Source organism: Hydra vulgaris, chromosome 14, assembly GCF_038396675.1.
Source record: "Hydra vulgaris chromosome 14, alternate assembly HydraT2T_AEP".
Classification (NCBI taxonomy): domain Eukaryota; kingdom Metazoa; phylum Cnidaria; class Hydrozoa; order Anthoathecata; family Hydridae; genus Hydra; species Hydra vulgaris.
The window spans coordinates 17,600,960-17,624,510 of NC_088933.1; the positions used below are offsets into that span (position 1 = coordinate 17,600,960).

At 24.9% G+C, this 23,551-nt stretch overlaps 2 protein-coding genes across 3 annotated transcripts in view; both read left to right on the forward strand.

Annotated features, from left to right (window-relative positions):
• Positions 1 to 12,359, forward strand: part of LOC100206101 (F-actin-capping protein subunit alpha-2) — a 37,763-nt gene extending 25,404 nt beyond the window's left edge. The window contains exons 5-11 of the mRNA XM_065817428.1: positions 345 to 434; positions 510 to 626; positions 8,413 to 8,492; positions 9,872 to 9,959; positions 10,092 to 10,163; positions 11,783 to 11,845; positions 11,927 to 12,359. Coding sequence (XP_065673500.1) covers positions 345 to 434; positions 510 to 626; positions 8,413 to 8,492; positions 9,872 to 9,959; positions 10,092 to 10,163; positions 11,783 to 11,845; positions 11,927 to 12,067 — 651 coding nt within the window. The 3' untranslated portion in view covers positions 12,068 to 12,359. The remainder of the gene's footprint in view (positions 1 to 344; positions 435 to 509; positions 627 to 8,412; positions 8,493 to 9,871; positions 9,960 to 10,091; positions 10,164 to 11,782; positions 11,846 to 11,926) is intronic.
• Positions 12,360 to 19,259: 6,900 nt separating this feature from the next.
• Positions 19,260 to 23,551, forward strand: part of LOC100203701 (putative leucine-rich repeat-containing protein DDB_G0290503) — a 55,328-nt gene continuing 51,036 nt past the window's right edge. Inside the window, exons 1-2 of one of the 2 annotated variants that reach the window (XM_065817430.1) lie at positions 19,387 to 19,636; positions 21,085 to 21,194. Coding sequence is in view for 1 of the 2 variants with exons in the window: in XM_065817429.1 (XP_065673501.1) it covers positions 19,351 to 19,636 (286 nt within the window). In the remaining variant the exon portion in view is untranslated. Of the gene's footprint in view, positions 19,637 to 21,084; positions 21,195 to 23,551 lie in introns of both variants that reach the window. The other variant, XM_065817429.1, reaches the window with a different exon arrangement.

Here is a 23,551-nt window from a genome sequence, read left to right on the forward strand (position 1 = left end):
AGTAATGTTTTTCATTAAAAACATGAGTAGTGTTTTTCATTTAAAACATGAGTAGTGTTTTTCATTAAAAACATGAGTACTGTTTTTCATTAAAAACATGAGTAGTGTTTTTCATTAATTTTACAAGTTTTTAATTATGTTTGTAGTTGCTTTATTTCTTTTATTCTGGTAACAAAATTGATATCGAAAACCAAGTATTTTGATTGTTACAGAATACTAAAAATTCAGTACCGTAACAGCACTACTTTGAGCGACTCCTGTTCAGAATGATATAAATATTGTTAAATTTCCTAATTATTAGGTTTTGGGTTTATTTTAATTGATACTACTAAATTTTATTTTAGGTACTTATTACAAAACATGGAAATCTAGAAGATGCAACATTTTATGATCCTAAGAGTAAGCAAAAATTTCAATATGATCATCTTCGAAAAGTAAGTTCTTGTTTAAAAATAATTTTCTTAGTTATTTTTATGACTCTTATGTTAAAATAAATAATTTATTTTAAGGAAGCTAATGGATTAGAACCATTCAATCACGAAGAAAGATCTGAAAAGTGGAGATCTGCAGTTGATGATTCTCTTAGAAAGTATGTAAAAGGGCATTACCCCAATGGTGCTATTTCGGTAAATAAATTATTTTAAACATTACAAGTTAGAAATATAAATATAAATTTTTGATAAAAACATTTAGGGATGCTTTGATAGGTCTGATATAATGCCTAATGATGGCCAATTAACTGAAATTAAACATTTGAAACAAGAATTTTAATCCCAAAGTTTTATAGCAGTATACTTGTCTTAAAAAGTTTTATAACAGGACTTTACTTGTCTTAGAAAATTGAAAGCAGCCATAAAAGGTCTGAGCTTAATTTTAGATGTGGTTCAATATTTTTATATGGATCCTAATCAAATTAAAATTTTTTATGTGTTACCATGAACTGCCAAATGTTAACACACACAGAATACATTTTTATATTATTAAACATTCTAATCCTCTTTAGTAATTGACAAACACAGATAAGTTTAAGTTAGCGTTAGGAATTACACGTTTTGACACGGTTATGCTTTAGGTTTATTAGTTTTTATGTCCAACCTGAACTCTAAAAGTGTGAACATGCAAAAAAATTTAGTTGTTTTTATTATTTGTTTTATCAAAGTAAGTTATCCCCAACAAAAGAAACAAAAAACCACAACAAAGTATTATAAATAAATTTCATCAAAAGCAAATATTTTGTTCAATTAAAAAACAATAAAATGGTGAGTCATAGTGTAGGTTTATAAAAGTAACAAATTAAAAGTAATAAATTTTCTTTTTAAATTGTCTGTAGCTCTCTTTCTTTTTTCATCTTGAAATTAACAGTCCATTTTCTTTTGTTATTTTTTACAATTGTTATTTTTATTTTGTTATTTAAAATAGTTTATTTCATTACATTTACTATTACATTTTACTATTAATTAAGGGAGAAAACCTAAACTGCAAGTCTTTATTTTATGATAAATTATTTTGGAAACGAAATGCATAGTAAATATATTTTAAAACAAGTTAAATTTTTTTCATTAAAGCAAAAATATGAACACTATGGTGTTTCATATTTTTATCCAATCACAACATATTTAATTATATATACAATATATATATATATAGTTATATTTTAATTGAGTATTCTGTTTTATCTATAAATTACATTTTTATAATTTGCATTGAAGTTTTTTTTAAATTCTTTGCAATAATTTTAATTTCAAAACATACTTTAATAATAAGCAGTTTATAGATAAATGATACAAAGATATGATATAAAGATGATATAAAGTTATAATGATACAAAGATTTAATAATACAAAGATACAATGATTCATATAGATATAATGAGTGTAGTGGCCAAAAAATTAAGTCCAGTTATGTTTTTTAAAGTTTTTTAACTTATTGTTGATTTCTGACATTATTTTCATTGATATTAATAATTTTTTTATTTTATTTTGATTTTTGAAGATATTTTGATTTAGTTTACATCGTCAGTTTGCCATAGGATTGCCATAGGATTGATAGGTAGAAAGAAAATTTTGTTAAAAGATAAAGTGAAGCTGCATATGGAAATTACCAAAGCCAGCATATTTCAGCAAGATTCAGCACCATGCCACACAGCAAAATTAGTTAAGGCATGATTTACTGATAATAACATTAAGTTTACCTGATCTTAATGTTATCAAGAACTGTTGGAATGTTATGAAGCAGAAAGTTGCAGCACATTAACCAAAATCTGAAGAGTGTCTCCTAAAAGTTCTAAAAGAAGTTTGGACTAATGAAATCACACCAGAATTTTGTAAAACATTAGAGCATAGTATGCCAAGAAGAATACAAGCAGTTCTTTATAATAAGGGTCATCCGACCAAATATTGAAATATAACATTTGAGTTATTTAAACCATATTTTTGCTATAATTTGGTGCTATAACTATTATTTTATTTAATATTAGAAATTCATTTATTTTACATTTTATGTTACGTTTATTTAATAAACAGTTTGCAATGCAAAATTTTAGTTAATTTTTCTAACCAGCCTTAATTTTATGGACACTGCTGTTAAGTTATGATACAAATTTATAATGATACAAAGATACAATGTCATAAAGATATAATGATACAAAGATATAATGACACAATTATATAATGATACAATGATATAAAGTTATAAGGATACAGAGATACAAGACATGAAGTAGTAAACAAATAATTATTTTTTTAAATTAATAATTGTTATGATTATATTTTTTAATTGTTATTATTATAAAAAGGCTTTCTGTTAAAATTTTAAAAAGATTTTAGATTTTTTATTTGATTTAAACTCTCCTGTTGAATGGGGGTGGGGGAACAACTTCATTCCATGAATTTCAGTTACTTTGATGATGTTTGGTTATTCCATATCATTTAACAAATGAAATCTTTGTTTTGTAAAAATTATGCTTTGCGGTGAAAACATAATTTTTCATCCTGCAGTTGAGTTAGTATGACTTTTTTGTGACAACCTAAAATTCTTTGCAACGACTGTATATCTAATATCTACTTTCATGAACTGTGATCAATTCAAAGTTAGATGCATTAATTGCTAGATAATAAACGGACAGCTGTTTTTACTTTTTTTTTAAAAGATAATCTTAATTACTTACTGAATTGATTTCTGCTAGAACTAAGTTTTGCACACCTTTGGATTTATAGGCAATTAAAGTTTTTACATTTTAAAATTTCATAATGTTAATTATGATTGTAAACACTAAAAACAAATGAACAGTACTATGTTACCAATGACAATTTGTTTAATATATTTTCTAAAATTTATATTAGAATAAGGTATGGAGGAAAGACGCATATGCTAAAAGAGCTGCACATTAAATACTAAAATATAATATATGAGGTTTCAAATTTGTTTTAAATTGGTTCAACGAAATTAGTGCAAAGAAAACATAAAAAAGGCATTGTAAAGATGCTAGGCAATATATCAAATGATGTAAAGATATTTTATAAATGTTATATTTTAAAGATATTTTTGTTGTAGGTAAACACTCAGGCTTCGTTGAATGGGCTAATCAGAGTATTTTAACTCTATGGATCAGTGATAATGATTCAAATAAATAGTCAGGTGTTTTGCTTTTTGTTTAAAATGCTAAGAACACAATAACATGAGGCATACACTAAACACCATAAAAAGTCATGTTTGGCATTGAACCAAGGTTTAGCATTGTCATCTCTTTCAGGAAAGTGAGTTGCAAATATTGAACAGCTTGAAGAAGTTATTACTGTTAAAAAAAAATTAAATAGTAATAACCACATTTCAAACAAAAATACTATTGGAGATAAGCAGTAACCTAGCATATCTTCATATGTTGCACCAACTGAAAAACACAAGTCCATTTTTGAAAAAAGAGCAACCACAAAAGAAAGTCTTGCACTCCAAGCCATAAAATTGTCACAAACTACAAAAAGAATATGAGTACAAGTTCCTGATGTAAATTATGGGTGTACAGATTTCCAAAATGTGTCAGCTAATGTTGTTCTAGTAGAAGGCTCTAACTATTATTTAAAAAAATGGTGCTTTCAAACAGCTTTACATGCATAGCTAATTTATAATTTGATAAAATCTTTTTGATTTTGAACTTGAGGAGTTTTTAATAGTATTAATAAAGTCTTTAATAATATCGATCTGTTATTCCACCTCTCTTCTATGGTTCAAACTTTGTCACCTCACCTAAAGACAAAGCTGAATTATTTGCTAAGAATTTTTCATCAATATCATCTCTTGATTCCACTAGTTCCATTCTACCTGATTTAGCCATCAAACAGGTTAATCCATTGCTTGACATTTGTATCACTCCAGCTTCTGTTTCTAAAGTAATATCTGCTTAGTTTTTTCTACAGCTTGTGGCCCAGACAATGTACCTGTTAAAGTCTTGCAGAAATGTTCTCCGGAGCTGTTGTCTATACTTTCAAAACTATTTAACCAGTGCTTACTAGAGTCTTGTTTTCTAGTCTGCTGGAAAGCGGCATCTGTTATCCCTTTTTTCAAAAATTCTGGAGAGTAATCGGATTTGTCTAACTACCGTTTTATTAGTCCTCTTCCTATCATAAGCAAGGTTTTTGAATCTTTAATTAACAAAAACTTAATCTCTCATCTTGAATCTAATTACTTACTTTCTGATCATCAATATGGATTTCGATCATTTTGTTCTACAGCTGAATAGCTAACAGATAGGTTTATTGTGCATATGATAAAGGTGGAGATTTTAAGGCCATTGCTCTTGACATTTCTAAAGCTGTTGATAAAGTTTGGCATGCTGGTCTTCTCCATAAGCTTTCTTTTTACGGTGTATCTGGTAACAACTTTAAGATTATTGAATCTTTCCTTTCTAATCGTAGTATAAAAGTTGACCTCGATGGACAGCACTCTTCTTATTCTGTATCTTTAGGGTTCTATCCTTGGCCCTATACTCTTTTTAATTTACATTAACGATCCTCCAGATATTCTCACATCTAAGGTAGCATTGTTCGCTGATGAAAATACCATATATTTTAGTCATGATAAGAAGCCAGCACTCTCTGATTGCTTGGAGGGGGCATTTGAGCTTAAAAAGGATCTCACTTCTGCTACGGCATGGGTTCACAGTGGCTGGTAAATTTTAATTTTGATAAAACTCAATTTTTTCCAGCCAATCATTATCGCAACAATTTAGATCTTTCTATATTTATAAACGGTAATGTACTCAATGAGTCATCTACACTTCGTATTCTAGGATTAACTCTGACTTCTGACCTTTCGTGAAAACCGTATATCCGATCCATTGCAAAATTAGTAGCTGCTAAGGTTGCATCTCTTTATCGAGCTCGACACTTTCTTACTCCGGATTCTATAATTTATCTCTATAAATCTCAAACCTGTCCTTGTATGGTATACTGTTGCCATATCTGGGGCGGATCTTCTAATGATGCCCTTTCTCTTTTAGACAAGGTGCAAAAACGCATTGTAAACATAGTTGGACCTGCTCTTGCAGCTAACCTCCAACCATTATCACATCGTTGTAATGTTGCTTCTCTTTCTCTTTTCTACATATATTATATTGGACACTACATATATTATATTGGACACTAGTTTTTTTCCTCAAACAGTTCTTTTGGATTCGCTTCCTTTATCTTGCTTTCTTGATTCTTATAATTTGCAATCTTTAAAGTCGTCTGTCAATTGCTACCTTGCTCTACAATCTTCATTTTTTTCTTTTCCAGTAACTTCCAACTCTAATTAGTGGTTGCTTGCAGCCTTGTTGCAAGCGAAGATTTAAAAAAAAAAAAGTAGAGGACAAATCGTATAAATGCTGTCATATTTTTCTGCATGTACTCTTAAATTGTATGCAGTCTGTTGTAGTGTAGTTCTGAGTTTCATCCCTTCGATGTGTCTGGTAGTACTGCACTCAACTTGTTTCTCTGAGTAGAGACCTTGTTCGTCAAGTTTTGTATTTTGGAGTTGAGAGAGGGTTGTAACCACAACAAAGCAGCCTCTTTGGCTGTAGTGCCCCTCTCCACCTTAGGGAGGTGAATATCATTAAAAACGTAATAATAATTGTTCATATATATATATATTAGGCTTTATTTCAAAATGTTTAGCAGCTCACAATTTATGTACATATTAAGCTATTTTATGTACAATTAAAGCAATTTTGGTTAACCAACTTTTAATTATTTTTTTCAGGCAGAAAATCATGTAAAAATGTTTTTTACTAAAGTTTGAATGACAATTAAATGTTCATCAAGTTTTATCATTGTAAAATTATATTTTAAAAAATTGCATCATTGTAAAATATTATTTTTATAATGAATCTAATTGCATATAAGTGACCGAAGTCCCGGCCCAGCTAAAAATGCGACTTTTACCCAGTACCAGCAATTATAAAGTTTTGCAAGGGTTGATAGACAGATAGAATTGAAAGAAAATTACAATACTTTTATATATTATAAAATGCATACATATCAACCTTAGGAATTAGGAAAAATGAGGTCGGCAGTTTATTGATGACCTCAAACTGTTGGAGGTAGGCATAAGGTTGGCAAAAAAAATTTAACACAAGGAAGTTTTATATATATATATATATATATATATATATATATATATATATATATATATATATATATATATATATATATATATATATATATGTATATGTATATATATATATACATATATATATATATATATATATATATATATATATATATATATATATATATATATATATATATATATATATATATATATATATATATATATATATTAAAATAATTCACTTCAGACAAGGTTGTAAGCAACCACTATGTAAATTTACAATGATATGAGAGTCGCTCTAACTTGGTAGATAAAGCAGCTCCAACTACATTTACAATTTGCTTTTGGACCTTGTCTGAAAGTGAGAGGGTTGTAATTCAGCAATATAGAAATGTCAACAATATTGCAATAGTTGTTAGCAGTAAATAACTGTTGTTAAAAAAAAAAAAAGTGTTGTTAAAGTTAAAATTCACACGCCACTGCTTGCCCCAAGCTGTTACTGGAGAGATCAGATAAAAGATCGGCTGCTTGTTTTAAGCAATAGAAAAATGAAGACTTTTGATCGCTTTTTCTAAGCAATCAAAATGTCAAAACAAGAATATAAAGTTGAGTTGTCATCAAATACTTTAGATGTAAGGTTGTTGGGAAGATTATTATTGTAGATAAGAAATGATACAGGAGCAAAAATAGAAACTTGCAGTAGTCCTAAGTTACATGAAATGAAGAAAAGTGTAGACCGATATAATCTTAAAACTTTTATATGAATTGTATATAGTTATATATTGTAGGATAGTTGGAGAGCTTAAAGTGTTTCCTAGAGTTTTTAAATAATGTAACCATTTATTGAGCACTTAATAATAGTTTAGCGATGATTGAAGAGAATACTGGAGAACACTCTTGTAAGACTATGATGGAAATGTTGTCTGAACCATAAGCCGTAGAAGATTAAAATTAAGAATTGACTTTAGTATCAATAGTGAAAGTGAATTAGATATTTAACAATGAGTTAACCTGTTTAACTGGAATGGCAGGAAGAGTATGACCATTAGATTCAAGAGTCAAATTAGAGGAAAAGTTCTTTGCTAATAAAACTTCCTTATTCTGGGGAAAAGTTATAAAATCAAATCCATGTATTAGAGATGGATTGTTAGACTTACTTTAGTTAATGACACTATTAACGATTTTCCAAAAGTCTCCAGAAAATATTTAAAAGTAAGATAAAATACAAGGTTTAATAAACTGAGAATAACGAAGCTTAGTATCAGACTTGACCTTTTTACATTAACTTCTTGCAAAAATAAAAAGGCATTTATTTTCAATAGAGATATTCTTGTCAAAAAACTGATAAAATGATAATGGTATAAAACGATAGTGGTGATAATATAGCAACTGCACAAGAAGATTGTTAAATGTAAGTAAATGTAATTTAAATGGCATTTTTGGTCATAAGTTTGCTATTTTTTTTTGTCAGAATCAAAAAAATTTTAAATTAATTACAATTACCAGCTTTCAAACAAATTTGTTTAATAAAAGGTTTTAATAAGAAAATTTTTGATTGTATATATATATATATATATATATATATATATATATATATATATATATATATATATATATATGTGTGTGTGTGTGTGTGTGTGTTTATTAAAATAAATATAATGTACTGTATTTATAATTTAAAATTTTAATTTCTACTTATAATTTTTAAAACATTGTCTGTGGTAAAAAAATTATATTAGCAATATATAAAAGAATCTTTTAACTCAAAAAATCTTGTTTCATTAAGTTTTTAGTATGCTAACATGTTTTTTGTTTTATAATATGTAGGTATTCAGCAGCAGCTCTAATCAAGATATAACATTAGTAATTTGCATTGAAGATCACTTATTTCAACCTCAAAATTTTTGGTATATTTATTAAAATTTTTTAAAATAAGCTTTATTATATAAAAAATAAAATTATTTACTTAATTTAATATTAAATTGTTCACTTAAATTAATTCAACAATCAACTGAATCTGTAACGAATAGTAATAAACAGTGTGGATATTTTTTTTAAAACATGTGAATGCGAAAACATTAGTCTTTTTTTTTAAACATGTAAATTCCGATTTATGAAAAGCAATATACAATTGAAATGCTTATTTACATAACTGTTTAGTTCTAAGATAATATTTTAAAGTATTTTAGATTTGGATATTGAGTATTTTAAATTCAGATAATATTATTGGATATTGCTATTAGTTAAGGTCATATTTTGGATTATTTTAAGGTCAGGCATTATTAATAAAAGTTTATATTGGATATTTTGTAACTTTATGATTAATAATAATAAATTTCATTTAAAAGTAAATGTGATTAAGGGTTTTTGAAAAAATACAGATGTAAAAATACTTGGTAAAATGCATACAATGATGTAGGAGCTGGCAAACTGCAAACTTTTTTCCAATGCAATATTTTAAAAGTCATTTTATATTTATAAAAGTTATGATTTTAATCTTGTATATTATTAGTGTTACTCTATTATAAGTAATTGACTTATGTCTATATAAACTAATTATATAGTAAGTACAATTAAAAAGTAAAGATATCTTCTATAAATATTTTGGGTTTTCTTTAATACAATTTAGTAAATAAGATTTTTTTTTAAAAGTACTATGCAGTTTAGATAAAATTTAGTTTCCAAAACTTGAGTTTTTAAATATGTTTTGCTTTATTATTTTATGCATTCACATCAAATTTAGAATTAAACAAATTCTAAATTTGATGTGAATGAAGTTATGCAAAGAGTGTTTAAAACACTTCTTTTAAAACTTGTTTAAATGTCGGTTTAATTAGATATACAAGTTTCTGTTTTTATTACATGATAGTAAAGTTTTTAATGATTTACTTATGAGTTTATAAATTTATATTTTGGAAGATTTGCTTCATAAAAACAGTAATAATATTGAGTAACTAATCCTGTATAAGTATTGCAATCATAAATCTTTTGAGTATGAAAATGTGAATAAAAATTAAAGATGCTAAGTTAAGATAATCATTTATTTAAAAAACTGACCACAATCCAAATTTTTAATCCAAACTTTTAAAGAAGCTAAGTTAAGATTATCAGTTTTTTAAAAAACTGACCATTTTTACTTGGTAATTTTCACATGTTGATGTGCATGACGGACTTTTTAAAATGTTACTTGTTTTTACGATTTTTTTGCCCTTTTTTTATTACTGCTTTATGAGCTGTATTTTAAAAGTTTTTATGTTAAACTCTTTTTTATTTTTTTTTTATTTAGGAATGGTCGTTGGCGATCAGAATGGACTGTCACTTTCAATCCATCTGTAGCTGGCTCCGCACAATTAAAGGGTGTATTTAAAGTACAAGTATGTCAAATAAATGATTTAAAAAAAAAAAAGGGATTAGATATAAAACAAATTCTTCATTATTTTCTGTAAAAGAGAACATATTACAGACAAAAATTCTAAAATAAATATAAAAAAAAACTTTCTTGTTAGGTTCATTATTATGAAGATGGAAATGTTCAACTTGTTTCAAATAAAGAAGTATCAAAAGACATTCATATTACGGTATTTTTATTTTAAAAGTTTGTGATTGATACATTTAAAAGGAAGTTACAGCTGTAGACTTATTAAAAAAATTTTGAAAACATACTTTTGAACATTTCAAGATTTCTATTTATCATTGATTTGTTTATAGAAAATATATAGGTTAACTCTAAAATGAAAATTTCTAAGAATTTTTAGTACACTCTTAATTTATTTGGACTATTAAATAAGAATTTAGAATAATTGTATTTAAATGGTTAATTTATTTGGACTATTAAATAAGAATTTAGAATAATTGTATTTAAATGGTTAATTTATTTGGACTATTAAATAAGAATTTAGAATAATTGTATTTAAATGGTTAATTTATTTGGACTATTAAATAAGAATTTAGAATAATTGTATTTAAATGGTTAATTTATTTGGACTATTAAATAAGAATTTAGAATAATTGTATTTAAATGGTTAATTTATTTGGACTATTAAATAAGAATTTAGAATAATTGTATTTAAATGGTTAATTTATTTGGACTATTAAATAAGAATTTAGAATAATTGTATTTAAATGGTTAATTTATTTGGACTATTAAATAAGAATTTAGAATAATTGTATTTAAATGCTTAATTTATTTGGACTATTAAATAAGAATTTAGAATAATTGTATTTAAATGGTTAATTTATTTGGACTATTAAATAAGAATTTAGAATAATTGTATTTAAATGGTTAATTTATTTGGACTATTAAATAAGAATTTAGAATAATTGTATTTAAATGGTTAATTTATTTGGACTATTAAATAAGAATTTAGAATAATTGTATTTAAATGGTTAATTTATTTGGACTATTAAATAAGAATTTAGAATAATTGTATTTAAATGGTTAATTTATTTGGACTATTAAATAAGAATTTAGAATAATTGTATTTAAATGGTTAATTTATTTGGACTATTAAATAAGAATTTAGAATAATTGTATTTAAATGCTTAATTTATTTGGACTATTAAATAAGAATTTAGAATAATTGTATTTAGAATAATTGTATTTAGAATAATTGTATTTAGAATAATTGTATTTAGAATAATTGTATTTAGAATAATTGTATTTAGAATAATTGTATTTAGAATAATTGTATTTAGAATAATTGTATTTAGAATCATTGTATTTAGAATCATTGTATTTAAATGCTTAATGAATGGTTATTAAAAAAATAATAAAACTGACTTTTTTAATAATGTAATTATGTTAAAAAAAGAACTTAAAGTTTGCTTTTAGTGTGATTTTTCTATTAAATTATTTTAAAATTTTTTTGATGTAATTTTAAAGTTACATCAAAAAGCTTTGCAGTTCTAAAAAATAAAACATATTCATGTAGCCTCAAAAACACCTCTTTTGAACTCTTTGTTAACCAAATGCTACAAATATATTACGTATTCTTCAATAATTTTTAACTTTATCATATGCATAACCATAAAAACTTTTTTTTAACTTTTTTTTTTTTTTTTCAACCACATTCCATATTTCTATGCTCATTTTCTCTGCTCAAAGCAAAGTCGTTTTAACAAAGTTTATGAACCATTAAATCTTTTGTGGGTTGTTTTCAAAAAGTGAACTACAAATTTACTAAATTCTTTTTTTAAGGATCCTGATAGCTTAGGCAAAGATATTTCAAAGATTGCCGAGGAAAGTGAATCTACGTATCAGGTAAGTTATATAAAAAAAGTTATATAAAAAATTTTTTTCAATAATATTTATATGTTTATACAACTTTTATCTTCGCTATAGAGAGCTATAGGCGAAAATTATCAGACAATGTCTGAAACAACATTCAAGGCATTAAGACGTCAGCTGCCGATAACGCGTACTAAAATTGACTGGAGCAAAATTGTTTCTTATAAAATTGGAGCTGAGTTAGCCAAGAGCTAGTCTTATTTAAACTTTTTTTCTAATTTTTACGTTTTTAATTTTGTTCGGATAAATAATTCCAAAAATTGTTTGAAGTCAATTGAGAACTTTTTTTATCACTTTTTTTGTTAAAAAATATCGCTGGTTTTAATAAAAATAATGATCGGGTTAATAATGAAAACTTTATTGTAAAAAATATGCTGCTTTTGTAATTTTTTTTTTCTTAAAAAATCTATTTCAAAGTTTTTTTCAAATTTTTTTATTTGTTAATTGTAAGTTCACTTTATTTTTTGTTTTTATAAAGCTTAACTAATTTTTATCTAATAAAATTTGAGCGGCCGTGGCGCAGTTGTTAGAGCGCTTGCTTTAGAAGCAAGAGATTCAGGGTTCGAAGCAAACTCTGAAGATATTTCGCGCCAGTAAGAAAGGAGGCATTAACTTCCTAGTTAAATGCTCTTCCGCGGTGCTCTGTGACAAGACCGTTAGATCTTCTTGCGGTACTTAAAACAAAAGTTTATATATATACATATATATATATATATATATATATATATATATATATATATATATATATATATATATATATATATATATATATATATATATATATATATATATATATATATATATATATATAATTAGCGTAACTAATAACTCTAGAACTGCTATAATTAAAACATTTTGTAAGGAAAAGTTCAAAATGTTTAATACAAATAAGTTTGTAAAAAATTTATATCTTTTTATAAAATCTATAATTTTGTACCTAATTAAAGTCTGAAATCAAAAAGTGTGGAATGTGCCTGACGTATACAGCTATATAAGTACAAAAATATCCCTAATAATAAAAAAATCTGCGAAATTTGACTTTTGGAACATAGCCTCCCACGAAGAAAATATTAATTCTCATGAAAAAAAATGATCCTGTCTCAAACAATTATTTCTGCCTTTTTTCTATTATTCAATAGTCGCCTTTTGTCAGAATTTAGTGACTTAATCACGAATTTGTGACTTGATTTTTTATTACTATTTGCGAGTTAAACAAATACTGTGAAATCAGTGCTCATAAGTTTTTAACATTTGGTTTTTGATACCTGAATTTGAAGTGGAACATAGTAAGCGTTTAACGAATGCAGAAATAGCTGCAATCAAAGCATACAAAGATACAGGTTTATCTAATCCGGAAATTGCAAAGAAAATTAAAAGATCTACAAAAGTGGTTAATAATTGCATTAAGATCGGCGTTAATTATGAAGCTTGTAAGGGAAGTGGTAGCAAACGTAAAATTGATAGTTGTACTAAACGAGCTATTGTACTTTGTGCTGCTGCTCAGCACATGACTGCATCTCGAATTCGTGCTGTTTTTCAATTACCTGAAGCTGTTCAACGTGTGAGACGAATCTTAAATGAACCCAAACATTTTGATCTAAACAGTTTGAAAAAAACGTCCAAAAAAAAAGATCCAAACAGTTTGAAAAAAACGTAAACCAAAATCAGTACTTACTGTTCGTCATAAAGAAGATTACAATTTGCAAAAAAACACATGTCTTGGCAGGAGAGCGGCATCAAGTTCTCCTTAGTGATGAAAAAAGTTTAATCTAGATGGTCCTAATGGCTATCAATATTACCGGCACGATTTTCGAAAAGATCAAGAAACTCGGATGAGTCGTAACTTTGGTGGTGGAGTTGTTATGGTTTGGGGGGCTTTTTCCTTGGCTGGAAAACTTCTACTGGCATGGATTTCAACAAAAATGAATTCACAGGACTACATTGAGTTATTAGAAATTAGTTTGCTTGAACATAGTGAAGAATTGAAGGGTGAAAAATTTATTTTTCAACAAGAAATGTAGCTATCCATAGTTTAAATCTTACAAAAGCTTAATTTAGAGAAAAAATATTTACGTATTGGAATGACCTACATGCAGTCTAGATCTAAATTCCGGATCATAAAACTCAATCATTTAAAGTGCAAAACATAATCGATAGAGAGTCGTAACCCTAATCAAGTTGCAATTCCTTCGTCAATTCTTTTAAACTCTAAACTTGAATCAGTTGATTGCTACAAGTACCTAGGAATCTTAATAAATAACTTAATTTTAACTGGGGTGAACAATAAATAAATGTTCATAATACTATTAAATCAGTACCCTACTTACTAAAGCGCCTTAAAAAGATTGGTCACACTCAATTAAACCTACTTCAAATTTATAGATCCTACGCACTCTCACATTTTGTACAGCACCCCTATACTCTCGTCTTGCAGTATTGCAGCAAAAAAAGAGCTACAACTATTCTACAAACAATCACTCAAAGTTGTAGAGATTGATGCAATAAACTCATATCTGTCACAATATCGAAGAGCTTATTGATAAAACAAATATAAATTTACTTAAAAAAATCCTATCTAACCCAACACATACAATAACTTCAAAACTCTCAAACCACAGGCAAAAACCCTGACAGATTATTATACAAAACCAATACTGCTAACACCACATTGTATCAAAAAACGTTTGTTCAGAAATATTTACGTATACTTCGAGATGGTATCGAATACCTATGCCTCCGTAAGTAATTCACTATCGGTACACCTCTCACTTATCATTTTTAACCTAAGAGAATAATACTATAGATACATTATGAAGAAAAAATTGTCATATTCATTTATATGCTATGCAATTTTAAATAAAAACTTATAAAATAAAAGTAAGTAAATAAATCAGAAAGAGGTTCCATTGTTGCGCATAACGTTGTTGCCGTTATAAAAAGACAGAAAAAAAAATTTTTTTTAGATTTTGAATCAGTTTGTATATAATTTTTTTTATACTTTTAAAGCTTATTTTTTAGAATATGTGTATTTTTATTTTTTGTACATTCTTTGAATATCCCAAAATTTCTACTGACAAATGTAACCTATGTTTTTCTAAAATCATTTTAGTAATAAATACTTGTGAAGGTTAGAAAATGTTGCGTTGTTTTCAATAAATACAGCATTTATTATCCATTTTATTTAATTACTATTTTTGTTATTAAAAAGATTACTCAATTAAGTATGCAAAATTTAGTAGACATTTCAATTAATCCAACACAAAAATTTTTATCCAGTGCCAGATTTACCTACATAAAATTTATTGCGTAATAATTAAAATATTTTGAGAAAGTTTGTCCATCCGACAAAGTATGCGTTTTAACTTGCCTTTGATTTTTTTTTTTTTGATTTAAGCAGAGTAAAAGGCCGTGTATTTAAGCCATGGTCATGGAAAGTATTTAAGCCATGGTTATGGAAAGTATTTAAGCCATGGTTATGGAAAGTATTTAAGCCATGGTTATGGAAAATATTTAAGCCATGGTTATGGAAAGTATTTAAGCCATGGTTATGGAAAGTATTTAAGCCATGGTTATGGAAAGAAAATATGAGAACTCATACATTAAAAGATAAAAATAAAAACAATTAAAAAAATAATAATTTCAGCAATCATTTTTTTGAACTAATTTTGTAAAATTAAGAGTTTTAAAAAATATATGTTATTATTTGAATATTTATTATTATTCAAAATGTAAACAGATAAAATCTGTAATAAAAAATAAACAGATAAAACTTGAGATATTACAAGAAACTTTCAAAAACAAAAAAAAAGAGTAAAGAATGTTGAAATCAATAATAATCCGAAAAAAAAATAATTATTTAGAAAATGACAGAATGTTTATTAAGAAGAAAAGAGTTTAAATAAAATGGAAGGCTCAAAATAAAAAAAGTTTCTGATGCGTAATCATAATAAAAAGTGTTTTTCAATTAACGATATTACATTGTTAGCATATTACATTGTTATGCTATTAACCAATCTTATAAAATTCAGATAACAAAAGTTGTTTTTTTGTTTGTTGCCACGCTTTACTATTTTGTATAGGGCATAATTGTTTTTTTTTTTTTGTTTAAAAATTATGTAAAATTTGCAACCCTCCCAAAGGACGAAGATCAACGAAGCTTCATACGCCATAATTTTTTAACGCTAAGAGATTACTGTATGAAATTTGAAATTTATTGATGAATATAAGTTTAGTTAAGAATAGTAAAAAAGAACTTTCTAAATTTAATGCTCTAGCATTTGGGGTATGAGGGAGAGTTAAAAAATTTGAACTTCTTTGTTCCCTAGCTTAAATAATCGCTATGTTTTGCAAAGCGTCTTTATTTGACGTAGTAAACATATAAGTGATCGGAGTTTTCTCCACATCTAAAATTGTGTTATCTCAAACACCAAAAAATCAAGTTACCCCTTATCCCCAACCTTCCTATTTAAAAGCATGTACCACAAAAAAACATGCACTGACCGATAAATATGCCAATTAAGATATATTAAAGCGGCTATAAAGTCATAAAATCGTATTTAAAAAAAGCTAATTAAAGCGTTACACGTTGTCATGATTAAACAAACCCCCTAACGTGATTCCAAAAAATTTGTTTAAAAAGAATTTTTTTTAAAAATAAAACTTCTTATCAAAATATATATTCGATTGACAAAACTGAAAAAAAAGCATTTATTTATTTCCGTCCAAAAATTTATAATCTGTAAAATAGTCTTGTAACAATAGAATGTATTATATCGTGTCATCATTTAACATAAATTCTAAAATTCTCAGATATATGTGTTTTTTAAATAAGTCTAACCGAAGCTATTTTTAAAACCTATTTATAAAAGAATTTTACATTTATATAAAGCTACAAAAAAACTATTTTAAAACATAAAGAGCTATTTTAAAACATAAAAGTTTTTTATGTTTTAAAATAGTTTAAAAAACATATTAGTTTTAAAATAAGTCATATAAAGACATTTTTAAATAATTATAAAACGTTTCAAATGCAAAGCAATATAACTATTTATTTACGCCCTCAAAGGATTGCAATTATATAAGCTAATAAATTAATTGGATACAAAGCACGCCGGTTGCAAATAGTTAAATAAACTTGGAGATTTAGATCCCGTTGACGGGAAAATTTAGATTTCAGCACACAAATTAACGCGTTATACGCGCTATACGCATTTAATAAATATTTGTATTACCTAAAATATTTTTTTAACTGCAAATTTTTATAATTTACAATCAAATATAACTTTTAAACTGTTGAAAAGCTGTAGTATATACTAGTATTGTATATACCGCGTAATTAAATCTATTTGCATCACTAGTTAAGATTCGAGCATTCCAACTCTTACGTTGGGTATAATTGACTTTTTTTGTTTCTTAAAATTTGACCGCTATGTGTTAGCAACTAATTTAAATTAATTTCTGAAGGTAAAATTCAGTTAGCATTTACGATAACAACAAAATATTTACATAAAATTAGGTTAACTTTTCTTTACCAGGAAATTCTTGATCTCTACATGATTATAATCGAATCAATTAATTTCAAACACCAAACAATTATACTATTATTTTTATACCATGTTTCTTGGTATCATGATATTTTAATATTCTTAATTAGTAATCAAGCCGTAATTAAAATTTTACCTAAAACACGGAAAAAATATTTTTATATTTTTTATAGTAGTTTTATAAATTATAATATTATTCTTAAACTACTAAAAAAACAAGAAAAATACAATGTTTTCTCTAAAAACAAGTTTATCAATCCAATTAATAAATCTAATTGTCTTTCCCATTTTGATCCTGCTGGCAATTTACGTAATAACATTCAAAACCATGCAATTATTCACATAGACTTTCCTCGTGCAGTTTCTTTTCAATCAGTCAACAATATTAAATACAATTTCAACAAGTTTGCAAGATCTCATTAAAAGAAATTAAAGAAATCAGAAAATCAAAAAAACTTTTTAGAATATTACTGTTTCTATAGATATTTTTATAAAAATTTAAAGATATTTTATTATTTGTTTTACTGTATTTATAACTTGTTTATACTCTATGGACGTTTAAGATAATAATTTCCGAGCTAAGACTTTTTAAAATATTAATTAACTTTTTTTTGTGGTTTAGTTTCTAAACTATTTTTTCTTTAATTTTATTAAAATTTGAAGATGAACGCCACTTTTTCAGTTTTTCCTTGTGTAGTAATTTTTGGACCCAATCCTCCTTCTTTCTTCTCCGATATATAAATATATATATATATATATATATATATATATATATATATATATATATATATATATATATATATATATATATATATAAATATGCTTCCCCGATAAAAAAAAAAATGCTGATGAAATGTCTATTGTGCCTTTTCTCTCAGAAAACAGCGGATATTGATATATTACTTACAATATATCATTGCGTCCTTATAATCCATAACTCGAAGATTATGTATCATTCCTTGTATCATTAAGCGTATCGTATCATTCCTTGTATCATTAAGCGTAAAGATAATCTATTTCTTATATTCCTAATATATAACATGCTTCTAAATGTTTATTATTATTTCAGAATCGAGCCGGAATGCCAAAACAGTTCGCTCCTCCTAAGCGTTTATTTTTATTTAACTTTAATTTATTTCCTTTCAGTATTAGCTTTGCTTCCGTATACGCAATACTGTTCACTTTACGCAATTGTAACATCTTGTAATGCTTGTTTTGTCAAATCCTAAATGAAATTTTTTTTAATACAAATATTTTATATAAATAGTTAAATACTTTGTTTATAATATTTAATATTTGTATATGTTTTGCTTTTGTTATATATATATATATAAATATATTATATATTATTGTTATATATATGCTATATATGTATTTTATATATATATATATAATATATGTATATATATTATATATATATATATATATATATATATATATATATATATATATATATATAAATAAATATATATATATATATATATATTTATATATATATATATATATATATATATATATATATATATATATATATATATATATATATATATATATATATATATATATATATATATATATATATATATATATATATATATATATATATATAGTTAAATGAGTATTTAAAAAATGAATGTATTTTACTTTAAATTACAATAAACTTACTTCCGGAAAACAAGGTTTAATTAAGCAAATATTTGTGACAAGTTATAGTCATTTTCATGGTCTATATTTTCTCTGTCATTGTTTGTTAGAAGATCATAGGATTTTTTCTTAGTGGGAATACTATAAAATTTTGTTTAAGTTTAATTTATGTTTAAATGTGCATATTTTTTATTTTACATTTAGGTAACAAATAAAAGTTGTTGTTTATTTATTATTTCTAATAACTAGTTTATTTAAAAAGAATTTCTTTTTAATGGTTTATCAAAGTTAATGTTGCAGGTTAATAATGCATTATGTTTGGAATTTAGCAATAATATTTTCTTAAGCTATATATATTTATTCAATAAAATGGAGAGATGTCATTCATATTCTGGTGGAAGTTGGAGTTTACAAAACAAAGAAAAGTCTTTACAAGTTGCAACAGTAAAACCAGTATCAAAGAGTGTTTCTGAGGATAATTTGCATAGTGATTTAGATAAAAAAATTGTACTGCAGCGTGTTTTTTCTAGACTGAAAATCAATGATTTATCTGTTTTAAAAAAAGACTCTTTAATTGGTAATCTAATCTAATATTTCTTTTACATTTAGTTTAGTTGTTACATTTTATGGTTATAATTATGTGATATTGTTCATAGTGGATAGTTATATTAGTTTTATTACTGAAGGTTAAGATAGTTTATTAACTATTATATATATATATATATATATATATATATATATATATATATATATATATATATATATATATATATATATATATATATATATATATATATATATATGTATACAGTGCTCAAAGTGAGGCGGGATGTCATCCCATCACCTTTTTATAAAGTATAAACCATCCCTCCACCTTTTTATAAATCTTTTTATATAACAATGATAAGGCAGGATGATATTTTTAGTTTACCAAATACCATCCCATTACTTTTTTTTCTCCACTTCAAGCACTGTATATATATATATATATATATATATATATATATATATATATATATATATATATATATATATATATATATATATATATATATATATATAAATAGTTTTTGGTTATTTTATTAACTGTTAATAATTTTTTTCTTTTTTTTTTTGAACTCTTTTCAATAATATTTTTAAACAACAAAGAGTTTTTTTTTATTATTTATCAGTTACTGATAACATATTCATGATCATAATTTATTTTTATAAATTAAACGAACATCATTAAAACTTTACGTTATTGAATTGACGATAAACAAAATATCTTATTAATAAAATATTTACATCAAAATAAATCGTACATTTTTAAAACTATTATGACAAAAAGTAATTTATATATTTAAAAGAAATTTATATATTTAATTCCTTAAGATAAAACTTAAATCACTTTATTTTCTTTAACTAATTTTTAACAATAACAAAAAAATTATTAAACAAATTGTTTCTTTAACAAAAAATCTATTAGTTTACAATTGCAGTTAAATACTTTTACTCTCGACTTTATTTCTTCTGAATAAATGTCTTATAAACGATATCAAAAGATAATTTAAATATTCTAAAAGATAAAAATTTTTGCGTAACGCAAAACTGCTGAACGCGTAACTGCTGAACGTATATATATATATATATATATATATATATATATATATATATATATATATATATATATATATATATATATATATATATATATATATATATATATATATATATTTATCAAGCCTTACCGGGAAGCGTGTGCGGTCGCACACCTTGTTTGTCCAGGTTTAAAGTAATTGTTTTAGACTAACTGACCATGGCAGTTTGCATCTTTTAACTTATAAAGCATTTCAATAATTCGCTAAATAAAATATAAATTTACTTACTAAGAAAAAAAAAACAATTTTTAAATAAGGAAACAAAACTGTAACAAAATATCAAGTTTAATTAAATAAACTAGAAAATTATTAATTAAAAAAAGTAAATTAAAAAAAAAAGTTTTTTTATAAAGTTTTTATACAACATTTTTATTCTTTTTTTTAGAGTCGTTGAAAAAAAATCTTTTATAACGATTTAACAACAATTGAAAGCTTTGATATGCAATTTATTCACGATTTTTATCAGTCCATATAATTAAGAAACAAATTTGCTATGTACGAGAAATTTTGTTTATTTTTTTCTTATGTTTATCCGTTTATTACTTTTCATTTTTATGTCTTTTTGCTTTTAAAAAAAGTTTTTGCTATATTTGACGCTTTTTCTCAATACTTATATAATAGGAAAATAAGAAAATAAATTGTTGTTTATTTGTTAAAAGTATTATTTGATTAATAAATTTTGTTAATGACGGAATAAGTTAAATAAAAGAATAACTTTATTAATAAATGTATTTATCGTATTTGATGCATGCATGAAATCGTTTCTTTTATATTGCCCAATTTCCAATATTAATACAAGTTACTAGAGATAATGAGCATAAGGATCTTTTTGTTTACAAAAATGTATTTAAAAACTTAAACAAAAGTTTTAAATAAACTCCTAAAAATTTCGTTAAGAAAGTTCAGTAAATTAACAATGCACTAACCCACAAAATTTTGCAGCATCGTTTCATTTATTTACATAAAAAACTTTGTTAAAAAAAAAAGATTTTTCACAAATAAATAGCAATTAGTTTTCTTGCTTTCCTTTCCATTGATAAAAACAGTAAAGTTTAGCAAAGACATTTGAAAAACAAATTTAAAACTTTCTGTGTTTCTAGCACAATTTATAAACTGCTTCCTTTATATACTGACTGAAAAATTATTTTTATTTTTGTTATATTCTACTTTTTTAATCGACTTGTATCAATTTTGGTAATGGAAAATAAAAAATGCTCTAAAAATAAGACCACAAAAACAGTAAATATTTAGGTATATTATTTTTTTGACAACAATTTTCTTTTTTTTATTATTAATTTTTTTTTATCATTTTATTATTTAGATTTTCTATTTTGTATAGTCTTCGGTTCTTTTCTTCAAGTATAGCTGATTTATTCTCTAGTTTCTTATAGCTTTATTTTGCCGCGAATTCTTAAAATACTTACTATATAAAAATTACTTTAAATGCGGATGTACAAGGTGTGCGACTGCATGCGCTTCCTGGGAAGGCTTGATATACATATACACACACACACACATATATATATATATATATATATATATATATGTATATATATACATATTTATTAACTATTATATATATATATATATTATTATATACTATTATATATATATATATATATATATAGACATATATATATAAAATATATATGTCTATATATATATATATATATATAGACATATATATTTGTTGTTGTTGTTGTTGTTGTTGTTGTTGCTGTTGTAGTCGTAATAGTATTAGTAATAATAATAATAATAATAATAATAATAATAATAATAATAATAATAATAATAATAATAATAATAATAAATAATAAAATTAGAGATTATAATTATAACACTACTTCTATTGACTGTGAATTAAATTGATAATATTAATGATAATTTAATAATAGGGTCAAATCATTATGTTTCAACCAATTTAAAGAAAATTTTGTAGGGCACCATCTCTGATTTTCCTGATTTTTACATATTGTTATTTGCATCATGTAGATAGGTTAAATTTGAAATTTCAGACTTTCAAGCACAATGGTTCGGAAATTATAGCCTTAGAAACATGACACAGTGGCCCCCCTCAATTTACAAATGGTCAAAACAGACTACTTTAGAGCTGTATATATTTTTTCTCACTTTCAATAAATGCCTCATTTTTTCTAGAACTATTTTCTGGATAGTTCTCTCTTTAAAAAAGTGGTTTTAATTAACTTGCGTTAAATTAGAAAAAAATTATGACCTCCTCAACTTTGGAAAAAATCATAAAAATGCTAAAATATGCCAAAATGAAACTAGCTGTAGCATTATACTTTTCATCCACAACTCTTTACAGATAACACACAGCAATACACTGGCAAAATATAGGCAGCTTGTTGCAGTTTAGAACTTAAATATATCTAAAAGCAAAATGTCCACTTGCCTAAAAAGTCCAATTTTCAGCCATTTTGAGATGCTTGTAAATTTTTCTAACACTTTGTTTTGATCTAAGATTAACATTATATAAGACCATTAGACCCAACTATCTGAAAATGCAAACATTATAAACTTGTCAAATCCACATCAAAAATGCCAGCATTTTTAAATTACCCTATTTTTCAATCATCAACGGTTGTATGTGTTCTATCAAAACTATCAAAAATGTGTGCGAGATTTTCCAGCAAATATACAATGTATTGGTCTTAAAAAGGAATTAACAAAAGTTAATTAAATTACTAAAAGTTAGTTGAATTTGATTGGTGCCCCCTCCCCCTCACCTTAGTGAGCAGGGGGGGGGAGAGGGGTCTAGACCACATAAACACCACTGATTACCTATAATAAAATAGAATTTAAAGAAATAATGGTTTTATTTTGAAATTATT